This window comes from Thamnophis sirtalis, unplaced genomic scaffold (assembly GCF_051295495.1).
Source record: "Thamnophis sirtalis isolate CommonGarterSnake01/CBP01778 unplaced genomic scaffold, rThaSir2_p1.2 scaffold_12, whole genome shotgun sequence".
NCBI lineage: Eukaryota > Metazoa > Chordata > Lepidosauria > Squamata > Natricidae > Thamnophis > Thamnophis sirtalis.
In genome coordinates this window covers 52,749,300-52,775,961 of record NW_028261392.1, presented here as the reverse complement: position 1 = coordinate 52,775,961, position 26,662 = coordinate 52,749,300, and the positions used below count along the sequence as shown (strand labels likewise).

General features: G+C 42.1%; 1 protein-coding gene across 1 annotated transcript in view; it reads right to left on the bottom strand.

Moving 5' to 3' along the window:
* Nucleotides 1-537: 537 nt before the first annotated feature.
* Nucleotides 538-26,662, bottom strand: part of LOC106552828 (cysteine-rich protein 2) — a 51,473-nt gene continuing 25,348 nt past the window's right edge. Inside the window, 7 exon segments of the mRNA XM_087726550.1 lie at nt 538-1,718; nt 1,720-1,762; nt 2,869-2,926; nt 4,114-4,208; nt 6,366-6,434; nt 15,626-15,763; nt 17,213-17,270. Coding sequence (XP_087582676.1) covers nt 1,697-1,718; nt 1,720-1,762; nt 2,869-2,926; nt 4,114-4,208; nt 6,366-6,434; nt 15,626-15,763; nt 17,213-17,270 — 483 coding nt within the window. The 3' untranslated portion in view covers nt 538-1,696.

The following is a 26,662-nucleotide window of genomic DNA, read 5'->3' as shown; positions in this document are numbered from 1 at the left end:
AGTCAGCATATTGCCCCCAACAATCTGGGTCCTCATTTTACCCACCTCGGAAGGATGGAAGGCTGAGTCAACCCTGAGCCGGTGAGATTTGAACCGCTGAACTGCTGATCTAGCAGTAGCCTGCAGTGCTGCATTTAACCACTGCGCCACCTTTGCTCAGAAATGCAACAGATATGCCATTTTCTGCATGGAGAAAATAAGTAGACCTCTGGCATTAGCTCCTTTGGCTGCACAACCCCCTCCCCCTGCAACACCCACTGCCCTGATTGGATGCTGGGAGGTGCAGCTATTTGTCCCCTGCACCAATTTGCCAGGGTGGAAATGTGCCTCCAGGCTGGGGCTGAGAGCAATTGTCAGTGGAGAATTGGTGGAAGGAAGGCTACTTACTTTGTTTCAGCTGTGTCGGGGGGGGGGGGGAGCTGAAAGTGAAATGATCATGACCAAGGGGCGATGCATAATTGTCCTAGACTCCACTGAGTTCATTATGCTTAGAATGAACTACCCTTCCTCTCCTACAAAGAATAGCTTCAAACACAGTACATGTCAAACATCTTTATTAATTGCAAAAGGTATGCAGATAAGCATTCTGGGTTAGAAAAATTAGTCTACAGGTTGGGTAGTGCAGGTTTTACAATGAAAATGTACAATGCTACCTCTGCTCATACATTTGATTAGTTCCAATTGTGCCTTCTGAATTTATAATAACCCAGGGACCCTAAAAACACTAGAAGGATATACTCTTTTCCAAAGCCAAAAAGAACTTTACTATCTGGCTATAAATAAATTTCAAGCACATAAATAATAAGATCAGAACTGGTTCCTCTGCAAACAGCTACGGTCCCTTTCTAACACATAAACACACACACAGAGACTTTTTCTACTTCTCCCACTTTTACTGCTTGAGCTTTATACCAAGTTGCTTGGATGGCAAGCAATAATATTCTCCATGTATACATAAAAGTGACAGATACCTACATAAATAACTTATACTTCCATATCCAAGTTTGGACCACATTCTGTCTAGCATAACATTAGTAGGGTCATAATTTCTGACAGGTTCCTCATGAATATAAACTATTTTCAACAAACAACACTTTAGCTTCAACTAAGTATAATGGACCCTATGTCAGGCTGCTAGGAAGAACTTGCTGCTGACATCTGCTTCAACAAGGGACTAGCTCTGAACTGTAATGAAACTTTATGCAGGAAGGCAATCCATAGCCGGTAAGAACTTTAGCTCTCAATCTAGGAGTTATCATTCTACATTTAGCAGCCTTGTTCAAAGATATACCTGATTTTTTAACCTCGCTGAAGAGTTTGTTTATTCCTCCAATTGTTCAGCCATTAATATAGTGAATGGTAAGTTGGACCTTTAAAAATGAACTAATAACTCAAAAGGCTGGAGGGGACATTACAAAATTGTATTCTGTCATACAAAGTAATGGCAGCAACATAACAGAGTTGAAGTAAAACCAAAGTGAGGGTGAAACAGCTTCATCTTTTTAAAGCACACCATTAAAAATTGGAAGAGGGAACAGAATATCATCTGCCTGGGGAGCATACAAAAGAACAGATACAGCTATCTCATCCTCCTGCTTCTAAGCAGGTTTGACTATATTTACACACATAAGATTAATGAAGAGAATGCAGTGCAAATGGGCTGAGCAGGTGGATAGATGGGCTAGAAAAAACGCTCTCAAGGTTGGTCTTTTGCTTCAGTCTTTATCATAGATGTAGCTTCCAACTGCACCTGTGTTCACTCCTACAAAAGAAAAGAAAAAGTCAGTAGAGGAGGAATTAAGGGAAAATAAGCTAAAGGGAAAAGACTGTTTGGGACAGTTTGGGAATATTTGTATTTATATGACTTTGAAAACTAGTAGTGAATTCATTATTGGAAAATGAATGTTTATATAGTATATAAGTAGGTATCAGCAAATTCAGAGAACTCAGGGTTTGGAAAATGCTTAGAGGCTGCATAGTTTTGACTGAGAGAAAGAGGCAATGTGATAAAATGAAGGAAGGAAGGAACCAGTGGTGGGTTGCAGGCGGTACGCCCCGATACGCACGTACCGGAGCCAGCCCGGAGCACCGGATACCGTTCTGGTACGGTGCTGCGGAGGGCCCACCCGCCCGCCCGAGCTCCTTACCGGTGTTTAAAGGCTTCTGTGCTTCTGCGCAGGGACATGGCATGTACAGCCCCTGCGCGACGCTCCATGGAGCAGCTGGAGCATCGCGGAGTGTTATGGTGGCGCTAAGACACATTCGTGTGCTGCACATGTGTGCGCGCATGCTGCACGCGTCCATGAGGACGCCGCCGGCCCCATTCCAACCGTACCGATTGGAACGGGATTTGAAACCCACCACTGGAAGGAACCATAATGCTAATGTGACACTCAATGAGTTTGCCATAGGAGAATGATTTTATTTATCATTATATTATGTTATGATCCTGTTCACACACACACACACACACACACACACACACACACAAAATCCAGTAGTAAAAACATTGCTTAAAAAAGTAATAAAAGTTCCAACAATCAGCTGTGTGACAATCAGCTGTGCCTCAGCATTTTTTAAAACTTTTAAAGCATTTTTTAACTTAGCAAAGACTTAGACTTTTTCAGCAGCTTTATCCCAGGCATATAGAAGAAGATGTATTTTTAACTATATCTATTGACACTAAATTTCACTAAGTTTAACTAGTTTTAAATTATACTCTTCCATCTATCAACCTGTATCTTTCTAGTAGCAAAACAGTCTCATATCTTCTGCCATTTGTGGTGTCAGTCCTCTAATCATCTCCTTAATCAATTTTGTATGGACTCCTCTTAGCATATTTAAATTGATTTCTGTCCATCACTTTACCTTTTGGTCCAAACAGGATGCCATAGCATGGCTTGTGGCAATATGGCTGTCCATCATGCTGGTAGGAAAAAAATAAAAGATACATTAATGTAAGTCATGAGATCAGCACCCTTTCTGCTAAAAACTTTCAATGCATTGTTAACTTTTGAACAAAACCAATAATTTTTGTTCCCATCAATATTTTCAATAACTTTACACCTCAAAGCACATTAAGTATAAATAACCTAGTTTATATAAAGACCTACTCTAGAGGAGGCACCCAAAATAAAACAATCATCTTAGCCCCTAGTATATCTCATACTATTTCAGGGCAATTACAACGTAAGACCACTGCCTTAGTTCTAGCATACATAGAAATAAAACTGCAAGCCTTTGACTTAATTAAAAGTTATGTCCATTAATGGCAAGTAGTATATATTGTGCCTGAAAGCAAAAACATCTTTTGGATCCCAAATCTCACTTACTGACAGTGCAGAACAATGATCTAATACCTCTCTGTACGCCTCGCGTGCCCTGACAAATGGCTCCGCATGCCAGCTGTGGCACACATGCCATAGGTTCGCCATCACGGTTCTAGAGTGATAATGCAGTTCTTTGGTCTAAGAACTCCTATGTCCATAATACAACACATTAGAACTATAAAAAAGTAAAGTGTACTTTGAATTAATTGATACTCAACTAATCAATTAATTCAAAGTACACGTCTCAGATTTTTTTAACTTGTAAATTGAACGTACAATCCTAGAATTACCTGGTAATTTCCAATCCAAAAAGTAACCATTGTGACTGCTGTAAATTTTTATGATCAGTCCAGATCAACCAGGTACATCACCTGGTTTCTACTCAGAAAGCAGCATACATTACAGTTTACAAACAAAAACATACATCTCCAAAATTTCAGTAAGAAAATATAGAAATCAAACAACATAGATACTTTATACTGTTGATAAATAAATCAGATGCAGATTATATCAGAACATTTGTGAATTACTCTCCAAAAGACATCTAGAAAGACCAAAGGATACAGTAAGGAAGAAACATTTGATTATGAAGTAAAATGTAAGGATTAATTATAAAGAATCAATATATGGTTTATTTTGTGATATCAAATATTAATGTGAAATGATGCCAAAATCTGCTTCTCTTCCAGATCTTGTTTCATGTCATCTAGGAGCAAAATAAGCAAAAGGTTCAATTCCAAAAACACCAGAAGATAAAACTGAATCCAACATAATAGTTTCCTACCTCAGCATGGCCTCCAGGAATAAGAGTCTTCCCGCAACGCTCACAACGTAGACAGGGACGGTGCCAATCCTTGCCCAATGAAGTCACCTTCTCAGCTATAATATAGAAGAAAATGCATGCAGTTCAACTTTTTTGTAAGTGTAAATCAATATGCTCACTTTGGAGTAAAGGGAGTTGCATGTTAAAAATAAGAATCGTAATACTTCATCCTTGTCCTCAATGATGATTTCAAGACCTTCAAAGAATATTATATTCTGAATTGAATATAGTTTTAAACTATATTTAAAATTCAACAATATGGGATAGAGAGCATCACCACCAGTTGGATTTGTAATTGGCTGACACATCATACTCCACAAGTAGTCCTTAATGGTACTACATCTACATGGATGGAAGTAAGCAATACGGTACCACAAGGTTTCGTCTTAGGACCAGTACTCTTCAATATCTTCATAAATGACTTAGATGAGGGAATAGAAGGGGAACTCATCAAATTTGCAGATGATACTAAATTGGCAGGAATAGTTGACACTCCAGAATGCAAGCTTAAGATCCAAAAAGATCTTAACAGACTTGAACAATGGGCCCTATCCAGCAAAATGAAATTTAATGTTGAGAAAGGCAAGGTTTTATACTTGGGCAGGGAAAACTAAAGGTTAGGTTAGGCAAAAACCTGGCTTAAAAACAGAAACTATGAGAGGGACCTTGGAATAGACAATCTACGAGTAGACAGTTTATCACAATCACTTACATATGAGCCAGCAGTGTGTGGCAATAGCCAAAAAAGCTAATTCAATCCTTCGTGTATAAACAGAGGCATAAAATCAAAATCACATGAAGTATTAGTACTGCTGTATAAAATCACACTTGGAATATTGCATCCAGTTTTAATCACCACATTACAAAAAAGATGTTGATATTTTGGAAAAAGTGCAGAGAAGAGCAATTAAAATGTGCATCACACTGTTGGCTCATACTTAAGTCTAGATCCTTCTCACAGTTGCTACTATTGAGGCATGTATCTCCTATACCTGTGCATCTTATTCTTCTTGCCTATGCCTAGGACCTTATTTTTCTCACCACTGAACTGCATGTTTTGATAAGGCTGTCAGGACTTTCTGAATATTGAGTCTGTCTTCTAAAATACAGGTGAAACTTGAAAAATTAGAATATCGTGCAAAAAGTTCATTTATTTCAGTAATGCAACTTAAAAGGTGAAACTAATATATGAGATAAGACTCATTACATGCAAAGCAAGATAGTTCAAGCTGTGATTTGTCATAATTGTGATAATTATGGCGTACAGCTCATGAAAACCCCAAATCCACCATCTCAGAAAATTAGAATATTACATGCAATCAATAAAACAAGGATTGTACATAGAACAACATTGGACCTCTGAAAAGTATAAGCATGCATATGTACTCAGTACTTGGATTGGGCCCCTTTTGCAGCAATTACTGCCTCAATATGATGTGGCATGGAAGCTATCAGCCTGTGGCACTGCTGAGGTGTTATGGAAGACCAGGATGCTTCAATAGCGTCCTGCATTGTTTGGTCTCATGTCTCTTATCTTTCTCTTGGCAATGCCCCATAGATTCTCTATGGGGTTCAAGTCAGACGAGTTTGCTGGCCAATCAAGCACAATAATCCAACTGTCATTGAACCAGGTTTGGGTGCTTTTGGCAGTGTGGGCAGCTGGAAAATGAAGTCAGCATCCCCATAAAGCTCATCTGCGGAAAAAAGCATGAAATCCTCCAAAATCTCCTGGTAGACGGCTGCCTTGACCCTAGTCTTAATGAAGCACAGTGATCCAAAGTCCTGTTGCTCAGTGGTCCAAAGTCCTCTTTTCTGATGAGAGCAACTTTTGCCAAAAGCACCAAAAACTGGTTCAATGACAGTGGGATTACTGTGCTTGATTGGCCTCTCCATTCTTCCTCCATACTCTGGGTCCTTGGTTTCCAAATGAGATGCAAAAGTTGTTCTCATCAGAAAAGAGGTAATGTGAAGTTGGCTGGAATGTTATATTGCTATGTTACATCTCAGAGAACTGTAATGATCCTTAAATTTCTCTTATGTATAAAAAAATATATACTACGTATTTTCCATAATAAAATTAGGATAACTCCCTTTTAAAAATCTACCATTTCCAGATGAAGTGTGTTTCTTTCATGAAACTGCAAGATCCTCTATACTTGTGAGATAAAGATAGTTCAGGTCCAATGCAAACAGGAGATCTTCACAAAACTCACCAAAATAGACTCTCTTGGAGCAGCGTGGACAGACATTGGGTTCTCCAGTGAACGTAGTAATGCTGGAGGCTGAAACAGGTAATATAAGCATTTAGTTACACACACAAGCAAAATTCTGATAACCTGCATTAGTTCTCTTTGGAAATATGCTCTGAACCTGATATTGATGCCCTGAATCTACTCTGCATCTTTTGTGAAAAAGTAAAAAAGCAGAATTACCCTGGTATTAAGAAACAAAATAGGAATATCATAGAAGAAGAGTTAAGTGGCTAGATTAATTACTTAATATTCTAAGCAAGATTTCAATCACCTATGCATTACATATAGATCATTGTTCCAAGAAGCTCAGATCCAAAATACCTGTGTTTTCCCAAAAGTAAGACTGGGTATTATATTTTTTTGCCGCCAAAAAAGACAACAGGTCTTATTTTTGGGGGGTGGGGGAATGTTGTCCACTGACTCACCTCACTTATGCTATTACCAGTGGCCTTTTCACTGTCAGAGGCCTTCAGGAATTTCTTCTACAACTAGAAAGACTTTCCTGAAGGCCTCTTCAGCTGATAACAGAGCTCCGGATCAGTCTGAAGCTCTATTATCAGCTGCAGAGGCCTTCAGGAAAGCCTTGCTGGCTGCAGAAGAAATGGACTGGTAATGCAGGTGTTGGGATGTGTGAGGTCTTGTTGAAAAATTTGATCTGTCTCCAATTCCAGACTGTTTCAGAGCCGAGGTGGCGCAGTGGTTAAATGCAGCACTGCAGGTTACTTCAGTTGACTGCAGTTCTGCAGTTCGGCTGTTCAAATCTCACCGGCTCAAGGTTGACTCAGCCTTCCATCCTTCCGAGGTGGGTAAAATGAGGACCCGGATTGTTGTTGGGGGCAATATGCTGACTCTGTAAACCGCTTAGAGAGGGCTGAAAGCCCTATGAAGCGGTATATAAGTCTAACTGCTATTGCTATTGTTTTTTAAAAATATATTTTTTTTATTTTCAAAAGAAACACAACACATAAAATCTTCCTTCTTTACATACTGTAGAAAGTGTATCAGTTGGTTACAAAAAGACTTTGGTGCATCTTTTCCACAGTCATCAAACATAATTCATATTAACTCAAGTATTTTAACTCAGATATTTATACATGTTACCATCATCATACCTCCATTTTCATTTGACTATAATTGTTTAAATGTCCTTCATCATAAAATGTACCAAGATTTAATACATAACCACATACTGGCATTTCATTTACTATTTTTAAAATCCTCCAACAACACTGAATCCTTATGTCCTATTCTAGCTAAACATCCATAATATTTAATAACAAAATTTTCTAATTCTCCTTTCCAAATCACTGTTTCCTTATGTTGTATCCATGCATATGCATATATACATATATACATATATACATATATACATATATACATATATACATATATACATATATACATATATACATATATACATATATACATATATACATATATACATATATACATATATACATATATACATATATACATATATACATATATACATATATACATATATACATATACATACATACATACATACATACATATATACATATATACATACATACATACATACATACATACATATATACACATTGTTATCATTATCCCTTGTTTATTTAACTATATCCTGTATCATAATATTTTCCCCCTAGTAATCAAGACTTAACTGTATCTAACTTAGTTCTTTTTTATTAACCTTTATATATAATCCAAAAGGATTTCTAATCTTCCTTTCATGGGTATAATTCAATATTCATACCCAATTATTACTTATCATAACACTACACATTGTATATATTATCATTATCAATAATCTATTTAACTATATCTATTGTCACTAAATTTCACTAAGTTTAACTAGTTTTAAATTATACTCTTCCATCTATCAACCTGTATCTTTCCAGTAGCAAAACAGTCTCATATCTTCTACCATTTGTGGTGTCAGTCCTCTAATCATCTCCTTAATCAATTTTGTATGGACTCCTCTTAGCAACTCATTGCTTATAAAATCTCTCATGTAATTGCAATGCCCTTCTTCTGTTTCCTTAATCAGCTTATCTTTGATTGTTGGTAGTGTTATCAATGATGTTGCTAATACAATTTCTCTCTTTAAATCCATAAATTCTTTTGTTTTTTCTTCTTCTGTATCTTGCCATCTGGGGTATGTTTCCCCTCCATTTAATTCCTCTTTCAGTATTCCACTCTTTCCATTTTCAGAGACAAACCAATCACCATAAACATCAGCAAATTTAATTTCTTTATATTCATTTTCCTCTTCAATTTTTATGATTTTAACCACCACTTTTCCCACTTGATAAACATCTCCAACTTCTTCATCATATTTTACTGTTAGATGCTCTGTCTTCCAACTTCTTCTCTATCTTTTCATATGTATTTGATAATTTCTATATTTCTGAGAATATCTTTTGCAGATTTAAAGTTTCTTTCTGCTGTTGAAATTGTGCCATTATCTCCAGCTAACAAACACTGCTGCTCTAGCTTGGAAGGTTTTAACAAGATTAAGCATAGATTCCCAATAAAGTTTTATTTTCACTTTTCTCTGGTTAAAGGTATACTTCAAAGAGACATCTGTATGCTTTTCTTCTTATCACTATCTATAAACAAGCAGTGAGATCTTGGGAGTGCCAAGCCAGGATAATCAGTGAGAAAAATAAGAGTGTTTCGTTTCCAATACACAAATCTCCAGCCTCCAAGTAGCAGTGTTATTGTTTCAACTTTTTTGTTTCTTTTTGTTATCTTTTTTGTATTTCAAGTTAAAAAAAGTCCGATTCTTGAATGAGTTAGAAGAACACCCACAGTAATGAAAGAGCAGAATTTGAGGGCATATCTGGACTTATTATTTAAGCTGATCCTGCCTTGTATTCAAGCTGACTTGACTCAAAACCGACTTAATAAAATGCTGTTCAGACACAGACACTGTGGTGTCCTTGGGGCTCTCTGAACTTGGTTGTTTTCTTGGAGATGTTTCATTACCAAACTAGGTAATGTCGTCAGCACTCAGGAAGAAAATAGCCAAGACTAGAGAGCATTTATGACCCTCATATTTCAATCTTGAGCTACAAATATTCTATTGAGACACCTGTGAGATATTCAGTCTGGACAGTAAGCTAACCGTATCAACCCACTGGAGTGTTTGCTGTTGCTGTGCCTTCCTAGCTTTCTTTGCTAGGAAAGCAACTGCAGTTCACTTTCCATTCTATGGCAATGTCTTATACAGTTCTTGTTTTGGTACAATTTTATATCTATGAATATATACTATATATATAAAGAGTTAAACTGAATTTTATGTAAACAATAAAGTATCAAAATGAATGTACATGTAAAGACAAAAGGAAACAAACACCCTTGTCCTATTGTCCTGTTAATTTCTAAAGGTTTTAGAGCTGTTAGGCTCTTTTCCTAGGCTCCACCAGGCAAAATTCCAGTGCAACATGCATAACAGTGGTGTTACATATGCCAACCTAAGGATTTCCTGTACATGCCACTGCATTCTGAACTAACTGTAGCTACCCTCTTCAAGGTCAGTCCCCTGTAGAGCATATTGCAGTAATCCAGATGAGATGTTCAAGGATCATCTCATCATGCACTCAGGGTCTTGTGATCCAGGAAGAGGTGCAATTGGCAGATGATACAAAGTTGTGCAAAGGCTCTTCCAGGAGACCCCCAAATTGTGCACCAGATTTGTCTGGGATAATACAACTCCAGGCAGAACTAACGATGATTAAAATTTTGAATCCTGAGGCTCTGCACACACACAACCTTTCATCTAATCAGGGTTCATCGGAAGCCTGTTGCCCCCCATCTAGGCCTCTACAGCCCCCAGGCACCACAGAAATGAAGTCATATTACTTTGGCTTCCTGGGCTGGAGATATACAGTGTAGTATGACTGGTATATTGATGAAACTTCAATTCCATGGTGTCAAATAATCTTATCTAGTTGTTTCATGTAGAGGTTAAAAAGAAGTGGAGAGAGTTCCAAGCCCTGCATTTCCCACAGAGGAGCAGTGCTTTGTTGGACTTCTTGCTTTCTAGCAACACTAATTGGAACTGGCCTTGGAGAAAGAAACTGAACCAGCGCAACATTATGCCAGTGCCATCCAGTGCCAAATGCCGCAGCCAGCCCAAAAGGATACCATGGGAAGCTGGTGAGAAGTCAAGGAGCGTGAGGATGGATACACTACCTCCATCCTACTTTCTCCAGAGGTCAGTGACAAATGTAACCAATGACATTTCTGTACCACAACTTGACCTAAAACCTAACTGAAAGAGGTTTAGACAATCTGTTTCATCCAGGGCTCTTTGGAGCTACAATGCAACCACTTTCTCTACCACCTTCCCTAAAGATGGAAGAGTGGACTGAAATTGTTAGAGACGTGGAGTATAAAGATCGTTTCTTAAGGAGGGAGCAAACCAAATCCTTCTTAAAGGGTACCTGGAGCATCACCTAAATCAGTGGTGGGTTTCAAATTTTTTTAGAACCTATTCTGTAGGTGTGGCCTGTTTTGTGGGAGTGGCTCAGTGGTCATGTGACCAGGTGGGCATGGCCAATTTGGAAAATGTGATGAAACTCACTTGACAACACTCTTGCTTAGCAACCAAAATTTTGGGCTCAATTGTGGTCATAAGTTCCCTTTCTTTCTTTCTTTCTTTCTTTCTTTCTTTCTTTCTTTCTTTCTTTCTTTTATCTCTCTCTCCCACTTTCTTTTCTTTTTTCTTTCTTCCTTTCTCTTTCTTTCTCTTTCTGTCTCTCTCTCTGTGTCTGTCTGTCTGTCTCCCTCTGAGAGGATCTGTCTCTCTCCCCCTCCTTCTCTCTCTGTCATTCTCTGTGTCTGTCTCTCTGTATCTCGCTGTCTCTCTCTCCTCCCACCCCCATCTGTCACTCTGTGTGTGTGTCTGTCTGTCTCTCCCTCACTCTGTGTGTGTCTCTATCTCTCTCCCCTCCCTTCCTCTCTCTCTGTCACTGTGTGTGTGTGTGTGTGTGTCTGTCTGTCTGTCTGTCTGTCTGTCTCTTACTCACTCAATCACTCACTCACTCACTCACTCTGTGTGTGTGTCTCTCTCTCTTTGTGTCTGTCTGTGTGTCTGTGTGTCTCTCCCTCCCTCCCTCCCAACCCGCAGATGGGCTCCGGACCAGCAGAGCCTCTTCCTTCTTTTTAACCAGATGATCTTTCCTAAGACATAAAAAAGAACCTTAATTGCAGGCTCAACAAAAGAAGCTGGAAAGAGATACTGAAGCCAGGAAGCTGAAACCTGGGACTGGAGAAAAACCTTTTCTATCCCCTTACCAGCCCATCCAGGAAGACGAGTAACACAAGGGGGATCCCTCCCCCCCGCGGATGGGTTCCAGACCAGCGGAGCCTCATCCCTCTTTTTAACCAGGTGGTTATCTTCTTTTCAGACAGGCGATCCTTTTAACTAGGGGATCTTTAGCCAGGCGATCTTCGGCTGCTGCACAAGCACACAGACACGCACTGCCCTTTTCTCTCTGATAGCCGCCTGCTTAAAAAGAAGGAGGAAGCTCTGCTGGTCCAGAGCCCATCCGTGGGGGGAGGGATCTCCCTCGCGTTCCTCGTCTTCCTGGATGGGCTCCGGACCAGCGGAGAAGAAGCGGTGGGGGCTGTCGGGCTGGAAACCCAAGCCCCTTTAGCCCCCAAAACCTCTTCTGGATGTCTATTGCAATTGCAAGGCACCGAGGAGAGCATGGAGAAGGTTCTCAATGCTTCGGGAAGCCACGAAAGCGGCTGGGAGAGGGGAGTGGCTCCCTGGACATAGCAGCAGCAGCACCAAGTGCACTGATCTCGGCGTTTTTCGCATTGGGGCGTGCTGCAAGAGAGAGTGAGTGAAGACCTTTTCTAGCCGATGCAAAGGACTTCCCCAGACTTGCTTTGCTGAGCTGGGGCGACAGGCCCGCACCTCCACCACCAGCAATCTGGAAAAGGTCTTCACTCCCTCCCTCTTGCAGCACACCCCGATGTGAAAAACACCGAGATCGGCGTGCTTGAGGCTGCTGCTGTGGCATCCAGGGAGTCTAAACAAGCCGTACACCTCTCCCTGTGCTTTCACGGCTTCCCAGAGTGCCAAGAACCTTCACGCTCTTCTCCGTGCTCTCCTCAGCTCCTCGCAACTGCAATAGATGTCCAGAAGCGGCGGGGGCTATATGCTCAGAAAAGCAACTTCGAGAAGGTCCTTTGCTAGCAGGCAGGTTCTAGGACATCTGCCGCCACCAAAGGACCTTCCCGAAGTTGCTTTTCTGAGCACGGGGAAAAAGGAAGGTATTTTGTCCCTTCTGTCTCCCCATTGCTCAGAAAAGCAACTCTGGGAAGGTCCTTTGGTGGCGGCAGGCATCCTAGAACCTGCCTGCTAGCAAAGGATCTTCCTGAAGTTGCTTTTCTGAGCAACGGGGAGAAATACCATCCAGCTGGGACAGATATACAGGGCCGGGGGCAGGGCAGGCTTACTTCTGGGTCCGGTGACCAACCGGTTCGCGAGAACTGGCGGGGACCGGCAGCAACCCACCCCTGACCTAAATGTAGGGATGCATTACTCACTGCCAGAACTCACCAGGTGTCATCATCCTGAAAACTTTCACTAGCCACGAGGGACACAGACCTAATAAGTGAGAGGTTGCACAACAGGTTCAAACTGTTCCCAGCTAACTGGGTAAGTCCATTCCCCAGGCATTTCTACTGGACTTGCTCCAGCTTCACTTCCAACTGAGAGCAGATCCAAGCGATTTTATCTGACAGGTGTTCCACAAACTCATCTGATATCCGAGATGATTGAGCGAGCTCTCCTTCCAGAGGAGGGACTGGGTGACCATGAACAGGGACACTGTGAGATACTCTGCAGATGCAATAAATGCAGATAAATATTAGTGTTTCATCTCTCTTACCTATCACAAGGTAGGTCTTCATAGCAGTTCTAATTGGTGCCAGATTGGATTCACTCTATTTTCCTTTAGCAGTCTTTTGGAATGACAGATCACATCTTTCTTTAGCCCGGAACACCAGAACTGCCCCTAGGTTAAGTGTAAAGTCTTTAGGAACCCAAAGTGGCCTGCCAGTTTGGCGGAGTGGCTCCTCTGGAGAATTAGGGTGCATAGGGATTCCGGGACGTAGAGTTATGTCCCCTTCCATGCGAGGTCATCACTTTTTGTCAAGATGTGTTGGTTGTTTTGGAACCAGGGGTCTGCTAGCAATTTTAGAGTCTTGTGGCGTTGTCGTCTGGTGGTCACTTGGGCAGCTATTTGAGTAGGGGGAATGATGGTGTCCACCAATTGCTTCCGTTCGCATTTATACTGGGGCATGTGGGAGAGGCGTCAGCTAGAAAGCTCCCCCCCCCCCCCCCCGTAATGTGCTTTAGTATGAAGTTGAAATCGGACTTGTTTGGGTGATAGTTTCTGCGGGGTCCTGAGAGCCTCCAAATTTTTGTGGTCAGTCCAGACTTTGAACGGTTTCTGGCCCCCTTCCAACAGGTGCTTCCAGGTTAGCAGTGCCCATCTCACCGCAAAAGTCTCCTTTTCCCATGCAACCCATTGTCTCTCTGTATCTGTGAGCTTGCGGGTGGTGTAGGCGTAGGGCTATAAGTTTCCTTGGCTGCTTCTTTGGAGTAGCACTGCTCTTACTGCCATGTTGCTGGCGTCTGCTTGGATCACCTTTAGAGCTGGGTCCATCTCTATTCCCTCATCTGACACTGGGTAACCCAGATAGTCTAGCTGTGCATGGTGGAATTCACATTTTGATAGCTTGATATACTGGTTGGCTGCCAGAAGTTTTTACAGTACCTGTCGGACCAGGGGTATGTGGTCGTTCATGATCTCCATGTAGATGAGGATGTCATACAGGTAGACGAGGAGCTAGTAGAGGTGCTCATGTAGCACCTCGTTTATTAACTGCATGAACACCGCTGGGGCTCCCTGCAGTCCGAAAGGCATCACTTTGAATTGGAAGCTCCCTAGGGGGCAGTTCAACACTGTTTTCCACTCATCTCCTTCCCTAATCCGTACTTGGTAGTATGCTTCTCTGAGATCTAGTTTGGTGAAGACTTTTATCTTGGCCAGGTAAGATAACATGTCCTTCATGAGGGGGAGGGGGTATAGGTTGTGTACGCAAACTTCGTTGATTCCTCTAAAGTCCACACAGTCTCATAGTCCCATATTTTTTTCTTTGAAGAGGACTGGCGCTGTGACCTGTGGCTTGGCTGGCTCAATGAACCCCCGTGCTAGGTTTTTGTCTATGTATTTGCACGTTTTTTGCTTTTCCCGGGGCGTCATGGCATACAGTTTGTGTTTGGGTAGTTTTGCCCTGGGGATGATTTTGATGGTACAATATGCCTCATTGGGGGGGGGGGGGCAGAATGTTGCACTCGGTCTTGCTGAATACTGACCCCCTCTGGCCTGTGAATAAACCAGAACACAGGCTTGTCTGTTTGCCACTATTTAATTAATGAGATAACAAATCGTTTGGCTGAGGGCCCAGGCAACTCACGTTCAAGATAATCGCTTGGCAGCAAACCAGAATGTTCAAATGAAGTAACACAGATAATCCAAATGACACGGCTAGAATACAGACAGATTTCTTCAATACTAGTTCGAACGGTTGTTTCCTGCCAATGTCCCCTCCCAATGCCTCACGTATAAACCCTCTTGGGAGGGGGCCCATCCACAACTACCTGTGCGTAATTATCTTCTATGAGACTGCCTACGGAGTTGCTGCTTGTGTTTCTCAGCCCTTCTCAATCGAGCATCAGGGACAAACTGCCTTTGATCTTCCCCACTGCTCCATGCCTCAGGCGCCACCTGGTGGCCAACCAGCCTCTCTGGTCCCTGCTCTGAATCTGAACCCTGCACAGGATCCTCCACATCTTCCATGGCAGACTCATATGGTTCCTCACTATCCATTTCCATCAGCAGGTCAACCAGGTCCTGCTGGGCCACAACACCAATGGTACATCATTTTGCAAAAATTATCTTTAAGGTTATAACATACCATTTCAGTCCTTTCTATACATATTTTAAACTGTATATTATAACCTGAAATTTTATCTCACTTTATAATATATACATTAATTTGTTCTCCAGTAAATTTTCAATAAAGGTTTATACATTTTAGCAATCACACGTTCATGATTTGTGTACAATTTTGTTTCCAAGTCAGTCTTACAATGTTCATACCAAAAACTGTTTTCAGGCTTCTGCTTCACTGTTTACCTTTGCTGGGTCCTTTTGGTGCAATATTCATTTTCTTTTCTTCCATTTTGGATGCTTGCTCAACAGGGCCTGGAATAAGCTGTTCTTCAGAAGGAGGCTTATCATAAATATAGGATCCTGCTCCTCCAATATTTACACCTGAAAATTGAACAGGAAAATAAATCTGATATTAAAAGCTTCTGATGCCAGAAGCTATCAGCCATATTCCCGTATTTTAATGAAATCAAGTGAGGTCATGAGTAACGTTGATCACTCTTCTTTTTGTCAATGATTCATTACATCATTTCTTTAATCTCACAGATTAAAGAAATCTCTCTTTCCCTCCCAAAATCTTCCTTTTACTTCTCAGCATTAAGCATTTTTCTCTGTTTCCTAATACAGAATAGACTACAGAATAGAGCTAAAAGGGATCTTGGTGTTCTTCTAGTCCAACTCCCTGCTTAAGCAGGAAATCCTAGACAATCTTTTTTAAAAAACCCAGTAATGGAACACCCACAATTTCTGGAGGCAAGCTATTAGTTTCTCTTTGGTAAGTTTCTATCTGTGACTTTTTATCCTTCCCTCAGTTGCTTTGGAGAATAGGTTGAACTTCTCTTCTCTGTGACAGTCACTCAAATATTGGAGGACTGCTATCATATCAACCCTAATCTTCTGTTTGATAGGCTAGACACACCCAATTCCCACAACCATTCATCATATGCCTTAATGTCCAGTCCCTGCTCTGAATCTGAACCCTGCACAGGATCTTTGTTGCTCTCCTCTGTACTCTTTCTAGAATCTCAATGGCTTTATTTTGTATTGAAGTGACCAACATCTTTGCAGTCATCAACAAAATTTTCTGTCTATAATCATAACTGATAAGACAATGGAGATGGGGTGGGAGATAAAAATGTCCTTTTAAACAATTATAGTTTATTTTTCCAAGATTTCAATGACCCCCCTATTCTCTTGGTGTATAAAAGCAAGCAGTCTATTTTTAAGAAATGTAGATGTTATTGTTCTCCATTAATATGTAAGGATTATCACTATAAAGCTGCCTGTCTTTTAATAATGTTTTATACATAACTACCTTGGAATAATATTTTGTCACTATAAAAAATAAAGTCCTTTAACTTTTCATTTAATTCATACATTAGAGGTAACCAGAAGGTAAGCTGCTCCCTCCATCTTTGCACAGTGGCAAAAATACTTCATGTGCATTGGTGGAAAAAAAAACATGTAGAACATTATGGGAGAAAGAAGACTGGCGCAGTTCTATCAGAAAAAGTGGCAAAAGGAAAAAAGCTGAATACTCCCTTTTTCTTTCTTCATGCCTTTATTCTATGTTACAACTTCTCACAACACTTTTCTTGAATGATTTTGTCCATACCGCTTTGTTCATTAAACACTATATCAGACATAGGGGCATATCATAAATAGGCAAATTTTGCAACAACAGAGAAGACTACGATTTTCCAAACATACAAAACTAGACACCTTTTGTTGCTTTGAAGAACAAGAACAAGAAGTTGAGAGCGGGGAAGAAAGAGTGACTGCAATTTACCAATACTGAGCTAAATTGCCAACTTATCAGGAAGGGACACATACCTTTTGGTCCAAACAGTGTTGCATAACAAGGTTTGTGACAGTAAGGCTTCCCGTCATGCTAAAATAGAAAAAAAATATCCAAGAATTAGACTACAAAGATATTGGAAATTTTAATTTGCTTCAAGCAGGTGCTTCATTTCATTCAACACTAGATCAAAACCTGAGGGTCCTACCAAGGGTGGGATTGAAAATTTTTAACAAACAGTTTTCTGTACGGTTGCTGGGTGGGCGTGGCCATGGGAGCGTGGCCCAGTCGGTTTCCTGAACCAAGATGGGGAAGACGTTTTCGCCCTCCCCAGCTCTGAAGGCTTTCCTCTAGCCTCCAAGAGACGAATAAGGCCTCCCCGGGCTCTGGAAGTGCTCTGGAAGCTGGAAAAAGGCCCATTTTCAGACTTCTGGTGCTTCTGGTAGGCCCATTTTCCACCCTCCCAGAGCCTCCTTAGGTCCTGCACTTACCTCGCAGCCAAAACGGGCCATGTGGAGATTCCTGGGAGGGAAGGGGTGGGTGGGGTCAGTCCTTGCAACTACCAGTTCGGTGAACCAGATTAAAATTAACATCCAGTTTACCTGAACCGGTATGAACCGGCTGAATCCCATCCCTGGGTCCTTCATATTACACGAGGACCTTAGCCTTTAAGGATTATGTGCACACCAAAAAGTCTAGCATTTCAGGAAGGTTCCTTCCTTCCATGATTCCTCCATAAACCTACTTCCTGAGCCGAGATGGTACAGTGGTTAAATGCAGCACTGCAGGCTACTTCAGCTGACTGCAGTTCTGCAGTTCGGCTGTTCAAATCTCACTGGCTCAGGGTTGACTCAGACTTCCATCCTTCCGAGGTGGGTAAAATGAGAACCCAGATTGTTGTTGGGGACAATATGCTGACTCTGTAAACCGCTTAGAGAGGGCTGAAAGCCCTATGAAGCGGTATATAAGTCTAACTGCTATTGCTATTGCTATTGCTACTTCCCTGTTAGGAAGTTATTAAAAAGATATTAGTTAGGCTGTGAAGAAGGAGCAACAGGCCCTGTATTGATGGCATTGAATTTAGTTAGATTTACTTCCATGTAAGCCAAAATACTATGTGAATATTTCATGCTGCAATCCTAGCATTGAATTTAGTGAGACTTACTGTTGAGTAAACCAACTTGTAAGGGCTCCTTTCCTAACTTAAGAAAGTGAAGACTCTTGAAAGGGAGTATTTCAAAAGGAACCTTTTATTAAGTAGAATGGCAGCCATTGAATTCAAAGCAACATCTGAATCCCCTTAGGCAATGAAAATAGAATTAAAGCAGTAGAGACCCCTCCCAGTAGTTAGAATGCAGATTTTAGCCAATACACAAGTGTGAAGATGTTTCCTTTATCAACTGCCCTGAGAGCCGAATAAACATGCATTTCCATGGCTATCTTCCATTAGACATTAAAGTGAAACGTCCCACATGGCCATCATAAACATTCCCCCAAAAGGTGAGGTGATCTCAAGGCACATTGGCACCAGAAAACCAATTGTAAAACATCAGTTGTCACAGGCACTGCCTCAACTCCAAGGTCCTCTCCTCCCAGTTGAATGGCAGTATCACTTTTAGGGATCTGACACAACTGTTACTCCCTGGATTGATGGGGAGGAGAAGATTGGGGGTGGGGTGGGAGAGAGACAGTGTGAGGAAGGCATTCTGGCAAATTATTTTATGATTGTCTCCTTACATTGGATTTCTATTAATGGTCCTAAATAATTCCTTCCTTCCTTCTACCCTTTCTAGTCACTTGGTTGAGGGCTAACTGCCCCAAGGGGCAGAACACCTAAGACAAACCCTCTTTCTGTGAATGGGCCATGCCAATGCAGTGGGATGCAGGGGCCGATGGGTATGGGTGGTGGAGTATGGTAGAGGCATGTCAGCCAAAGGGTAAATCGGCCGAGGAGAAACAGCCGAGGAGAAGGAAGAGCAGGAGACTAAAAGTCCTAGACCCCATTAGACTGATAGGAGAGGGGGGCACCTGGGGTTATTCTGGCATGGGGACAAAGTATATCTCATTGACAACTTTGAAGGGAATAAGCCCAGTGCTGCTGTGCACTACGTTATTGTATGCCACTTCAGCAAAAGGCAGTTCTGTTCAATTAGTCTGCTGGTGGTTGACATAACACCTTAGGTACTGCTGCACCATGGTGTTAGCCCTCTCCACTGCCCCATTGGCACGCAGATGAAAAGCCAAACTAAGCCCCTTGGAGGACCAATGAACTTTAAAATCTCTTTCCAGAACATAGCTGTGAATTGAACCTCCCGATCTGAAATAATTCTGCGTGGGCCCCATGCAATCAGTAGATATACCTCAGGAACAACTTTGTCAGTTTGTGGGCAAACAGTAATCTGTGGAAGGCAATGAAATGGCCCTGTTGGAAAATTGGAAAAGCTGACTATGAAGTCCATTGTGATCTCTTCCCAGGACCAGGTGCTACTGGTTTCAGAAACCCAGGGGGCTTTCCCAGTCTTTTCTTCATCATTGTACAGGTTGCACAACTCTTTACATAGCTCTCAATGTCCTTTTTCATCCCTGGCCACCAGAACTGTCTAACCAGGTGGAAGGTATTTATGAACCAAAGTGCCGTGCCTGCCTGGCATCATGGCTCCTTTGTAGGACCTGTATCTGCAGGCTATTAGGGATGTATAGTTTAGTCCCTTTCCAGGCCAGCTCATCCCTAATGGTCAAGAGCTGTGGGTGGTTCTTCGCTTGGCAACTTAGTTTTGAGTTTCTGGGTCCGTTCCTCCCCTGGTGTGGTCAATTGCTGAATGGCTCATCATCGTGTGATCACCTGGGCCGCTTCCTGAAGTAGGGGAATAATAGCATTAACCACCTCCTGAGGGGTGTGCTCTTGTACTGGGGCATTCTCAAGAGAATGTAAGCCAGAAAAACTTTTCCTCCCGGGAGGTATTTCAAGATGAAGTTAAATCAGTTGAAAAACTGTGTCCACTGAACCTGCTTTGGTGAGAGTTTGTAAAGAGTTCTAAGTGCCCCCAAATTTTTATGGTCAGTGCACACTTTGAATGGTACATTACTCCCCCCAGGAGGTGGTGCCAGGTCAATAGTGTCTATCAGACTGCAAAAGCCTCCTTTTCCCATATGGCCCAGCATCTCTCCATGTCAGTGAGTTTTTGAGAGATGTAAATGCACAGTTGCTGTTTCCCCTCCTCATTCCTCTGGAGGAGGACAGCCCCTAAGGCCATGTCATTGGTGTCAGCTTGGATCACTAAGGGTTCCTCGGGATCAGGGTGCTTCAGAACCGGTTCCTTTGCAAATAGCCTTTTCAGAGTTTTGAATGCCTTTTGGAATTCCATCATCCATTGGAGCAGCTGGTTTGGCTAGGATTTAGCCCCAGTTTTCCCTGTTTTCAGTAGCTCTGTGATCGGCAAGGCTATTCTCACAAAGGATGTGATGAATTGCCTAAAGAAGTTAGTGAACCCTAAAAAGCTTTGTAGTTGTTTACAGGCCCAAGGAGCTTGCTATTCACCTTCCCTGGATCCATTCCCACCCCTTCACTCAATACTCGATATCCCAGATAGTCCAGCCAGGTCTGGTGGAACTTGCATTTGGACAGCTTAGTGTATAGGTTTGCTGCCAGAAGCTTCTTAAAAACTTGGCAGACTAGCTTGACGTGCTCCTCCATCATCTTGGTGAAAATGAGAATTGGCAGGAGCTCAATCGCTCAGTCCGTGGGCCTGTGAGGAGGTAACATGTCACACTCCTCCCCAAACACCTCTGCCAGGTCTTGGTATTTTCTGGGGATAATTTGCATCCCCAGTAGCTGATCTGACCCAGCCCTTGTGTTCTGAGCCCTCAGATCCTGTCCTCTGTGGAAAGGCTTGCCCCACTTGTCCAACCAGGGTAGTCCCAGGATCACAGCTTCTGTCACCTTCAGGGCAATCACAAATCTCCCAGTGCTGACCCATCTCCAGCTTCACGGGTTGGGTAAAATTAGATACTGGGGTCCCTCCTATTAGTGAGCCATAGACTTGTTCAGACCTCATGGCCATAGATAGCCTCCTCGTTCAGATTCCCAGCCTCAGCATTGTGGGCAGGCTTATTAAACATGAGGTGCAGAATGAGTCTATGAGAGCCTCAAACTCCCCCTAAGCTCCTGATTTGGGTGCCACAATTCTCACAGGGATTGCAAAATGGCAGGTGGCTCTACTCACCATCAGGTCTCTTTTTCTCTTATCCTTGCTGTCATATGAGGTGGGAAACTGGTCTCCTTCAGCCAGAGTGGGGAAGAGGGGACCTCGGGTGGGGAAGAGGGGACCTTGACGGCCTGGCATCCCAAGCTAGATTTCTCTGGTGGCTTCCATGGTGATTTTTTCGGCTTTCCCAGAGCTGTCAGTCCCGCTTTTGGTTTGGGAGTGGCTGCCAAGCATTCAGGTGCTCAGTGCCCCAGCTGACCATATCGGAAACACTGTATGGAGGCTCGGGTTGGTCTTGTGGGAGCACTGGTAGGCATGGCTGAGGCTGACTGCCTCCTGGCTGATTGGTTTTCTTGGCTCTTTCACATTCTCGCCTCAGTGTTGCTCCTTTAGTGGCACCTGCTGCTGTTCCTTCTGCTGTTCCGGTAATGCAGGCTTCTTGGAGAGCATTAAGTTGCAGGCATAGTGCACCGATTCCAGCACCTGCATCTTGCCTTGAACTTTGCTATGCCGGCAACACAAAGGGGACATTGTCTCAGGCGCTCCCACCCTTAGCCAGGAGGGAGTGAGAGTGGCTGGGCGCAGTTTGGTGCCTCCTGGCTCCCCTCAGATCATCAGTAAATTGCTTTGGATTTTTGAAGGACTGGCTTTCGCAAAAGAAACACGTTCTGGGCTGCAGGGTCTACAACACATGGTAGCATATGGTAGATCAGTGTTTTTCAACCTTGGCAACTTGAAGATGTCCGGACTTCAACTCCCAGAATTCCCCAGCCAGCATTCGCTGGCTGGGGAATTCTGGGAGTTGAAGTCCGGACATCTTCAAGTTGCCAAGGTTGAAAAACACTGTGGTAGATGGACTTTCTTACGATGGACTACAACATGCGGTAGATGGACTTTCTACTTGATAGATTTACATTCTCAAAAAAGAAGGGCAGAAAGAATGCATGCCCTTCTCTTCGCCTTTTCTAAGTGAGTGATGGGTGATAGAGCAATGTAGTGCACACCCTGTCCTCTTATCTGAGGAAAAGTTGCTATGACAAGGAAAAATGCTGCTCTATGCCTCCTCACAGTTCTATTGTTACCGTCTGTGACAGCTAGCTGGCAGCACAAGTGGAACATTTCTTGCAAGGAAAAATGTCCATAACTTATCAGTATTTCCTCTCAGAAATCAGACTTCGTCCACAGTAGGATACTTATAATACTAATAAGGCTGATCTCGAGAAGAAAAAGAAGATGAGAGAGTTCCAGGGAATGAAAACTTAGTATGTGCTTTAGAAAAAGATGAAATTTGTTTTCTTTCTTTCTAGAAAAGTGATATTTTAAAAGTGGTTGATTCCAGATGTAGACATATTAAATATTCTAAATTGACCCCCTTCTCTTAAGTGCCTCAACCATTTAAACCATAACTTTATTAAATATTTCAAGGTAAATAAAATTAAGTAACATACAGTTCATTCTTGACTTACAATTCATTTATAGTCTGTTCGAAATTACAACAGAACTGAAAAAAAAATACTTATGACCATTTTCACACTTATGACTGTAACAACATCCCCATGGTCAAAAAATTTGGATGCTTGGCAACTGGCATGCATGATTATTGCAGTGTTCTGGGATCATGTTAATCCTCTATGTGATCTGACAAGCAAACCCAAAGGGGAAGTCAGATTCACTTAACAGTAATGGTAATAACTTAATGACTGCAGTGATTCACTTAACTGTGGTAAAAAGGTCATAAAATGGGGCAGAACTCACTTAAGAACAGGGTGGCTAAAAATTGGTGTATTTTTTTTTAAACAAAAAAAATCAATTTTTTAAAAAAATAATCAGTTTTTTTTATTTACCACATTTATCAAATTTATTTTAATAAAATGCTTTTGGGGTAAAAATCTATTTAAAGATAGTTTTCTATTTAATATACATTAATAATTTAATTTATTCAGCATGAAATGGAGCTTAGTTATGTAACATGAGGCTGTATATTCTGCAATATTGGGACTGTCGGTGAATCAAAAGGAGTCAAAAGGAGGAGCCACTGTGGGACAGATGATAGTTGCTCTTTAAAAATTATGATTTAAATTGAGTTGATTTAAAGGAAGGAAACAGTTGGGTTGGAGTGGAGCTGGAGAGAGAATTAAATAAGAAAATGAATAGAATAGGGACTGGGAATAGAACTAGGAATGGAATTCTTTATTGGCCAAATGTGATTGGACACACAAGGAATTTGTCTTCAGTACATAAGCTCACAGTGTATATATAAACAGCAATAATACCATGTTTTCCCGAAAAAATGACATGTCCCGAAAATAAGGCCATGCCAGATTTTGGGGGTGGGCCTAAAAATATATGTCCTCTACTGAAAATAAGCCCCCCTCTCTCACACACACTCACATCACCCCAACCCTCCCAAGGCAGCTAAATCCCTGCGAAATCCTGCACCCCTTATGGCACCAACTGTAGACCTTCAGTGATCGCTTCTGCGCCATGACAGCAGCCCCCTGTAGACCATCAGCATCACCGCTCTAGGGCTTCCTTGGCAGGGCAGCTGGCAGCATCAGAGAGGCCTCCACGTGCGGTGGGCAGACATTGGTGTGCGTGCTTCCAGTGGGAGTGGCGACTGCGTGGTGGGGCAGTCGCAGAGGACTACAATGGCAGACCCAGTGTGTCCTGCAGTTGGGCGTAGGTGTCTCGGCGGGGATGGCTGTTGTTGCCATCACCACCTGTGGAGGCCCCACCAGCCCTTAGTTTCAGGGCAAAGGAGGGCAGCTGCAGTGACACTGGGAGCAGCCTTCGCGCCTCCACTGGCTTCAGTGCAGCAGCAGCGGCAACTTCAGAAGTGCCAGGAAAAGCCTTCACCTGTCCGGCAGCATCAGGGAGGCAGTAGGAGCAACCTGCAGCTGGCCGACACCTTGGGTGCCTGGCAGCAGCTGATGACATCATCTGTAGATATTTTTCCAGCTATCTTCTGGTTCGTGAAGTATACAGACACAATGGGATATTTAGGCCCGGACCAGTGGCCATGCCTCCTTCACTCCCAGAAATCAAAGGATGTCTGAGAAATGACCTAGGAAGTTGCTGAAATCAGTGGGATTTAACACTAACCAGACCTGGATATTTTACCCTTCACGGGCCACAGCCTGTGGTCTGTCAGGCTCATGGCAGCTTCCACAACAGTTCCAGTGCCTCATGTGGTCCCTTGGAAAAATTAGTTGCCCACCACTACACTAGACAGCGAATGTAGGGCATTTTTAAATATATAAAAATGTTTTCCTAAATGAAAATAGCCTTTAAGACTGCAAACTTCCGTGGACATGTTTGTATATCTGTGTGTTTTTGCGATGCATGGAGAGACTGAAGTTTATTTGAAAAATTGGAACTGTCAGTCTTCATTGGAGTAATATTTCTTAGCTTGTGCTACACAGGTTGTCATTGAACTACCACCACAATTGAACACAAAAATTTTATACCTAAGCAAGGCTGAGTTTCCCCCTTCTTAGCCACAATTGTTAAACAAATCACTGCAATTGTTAAGTGAATTGTATGGTCATTAAATGTATCTGGCTTTCCCCATTAACTTCGCTTGTCAGAAGATGGTTGAGAAGGTTATGAATGATGATCACATGACCCATGATAGTGTAATTGTCATAATGACATGCCAGTTATCAAGCACCCAAATTTTGATCATGTGACCATGGGAATGCTGCAGGTTTTTAAGTGTAAAAACTGGTTGAAAATCGTTTTTTTCAGTGCTGTTGAAACTTCAAAGTATCAGTAAGTGAATGGTTGTAAGTCAAGGACTATCTGTAGTGAATTCCTTCTTTGGGCAAGGACTAGATTATGTCGAAGGTTTCTGTCAATCCTTGCATTGTATGATTCTACATGTAAATGCAATTGTGTTGCAAAGCCATCATGTTTTTGTACAAAAATGATTATTTTAATTAGATTTTATTTTCAAGGGTTATTTGAGCTCATTCTATACTTACAGGGCGGGGCATAACCTTTTCCTAGGGGGTCACAGCAACACTTGTAATAACAACACAAATAATTCATACACCATTCGAAAGCCCATCAAAAACTGAGTTTATTGACACGATTTAATAGTCAGTATGACCACCATTAGCCCTTCGAACAGCATTCAAACGAGGTGGATAAGAACACAACAAATCTTCAAACAGTTCCGTTCGATTTTCCAGATTTTTCAACACAGTTTCCAAATTCAATCTCAATCCGGCAGAGAGCATTGGGGCCATAATTAAGGATGAAGTGGAAGCTCTGATGATTCAGGAGCAAGGTCAAAATCGATATTCGGTTGAAACTTTGAGAATGAATTTGGAAACTGTGTTGAAAAATCTGAAAAATCGAACGGAACTGTTTGAAGATTTGTTGTGTTCTTATCCACCTCGTTTGAATGCTGTTCGAAGGGCTAATGGTGGTCATACTGACTATTAAATCGTGTCAATAAACTCAGTTTTTGATGGGCTTTCGAATGGTGTATGAATTATTTGTGTTGTTATTACAAGTGTTGCTGTGACCCCCTAGGAAAAGGTTATGCCCCGCCCTGTACTTGAGCATTCTAAATGGATGATAATGTATATTCAAATCAGGGATGGGTGGCTGCCAGCATCACTGCTGGTTCGGCACACAAAATTATTTTTTTTATTATTATCATTATCATTACACAAAATTCACAACTGCGGTGCTTCGCTTCACCATGGTGACAAGATAGGTCATAAAATGGGGGCAAAACTCACTTTGAACAAACATCTCACTTAAGCAACAGAAAGTTTGGGCTCAGTTGGTGGTCGTGAGTCGAGGACTAGCTGAGTTTTATTTCCCTACATATAGGGACTATTCAGAGGGCTGAAAAAAGTGAATTATGACTGGTCCTTGCACTTATGACCATCACAGCATCCTCACGCTCACATGATCAAAATTTGGCTGTTCGGCAATTGGCATGTATTTATGACCGTTTCACTGCCCTGGAGTCATGTGATTGCCATTTGTGACCATCCCAGCAGGCTTTCAACAAGGGGATGGGGACTTGATCAGGAGGTTATTTGTCTTATTTTTACATACCTGCCAGTGACTGACCTGGCTTGGTATCCTTGGACCGTGACCCGACAAATGCGCGAACGTCAAAAGCGTGCCGACAAAACCGCGGCGCTAAAACCGCGATGTCAAAAGCATGCCGACAACAGCGCGCTGACAAAACCGCGCCGACAGAAGTGTGATTTAAGTTAAGGTAAGGTTTAGGGTTAGGTTTAGGGTTACGTTTAGGGT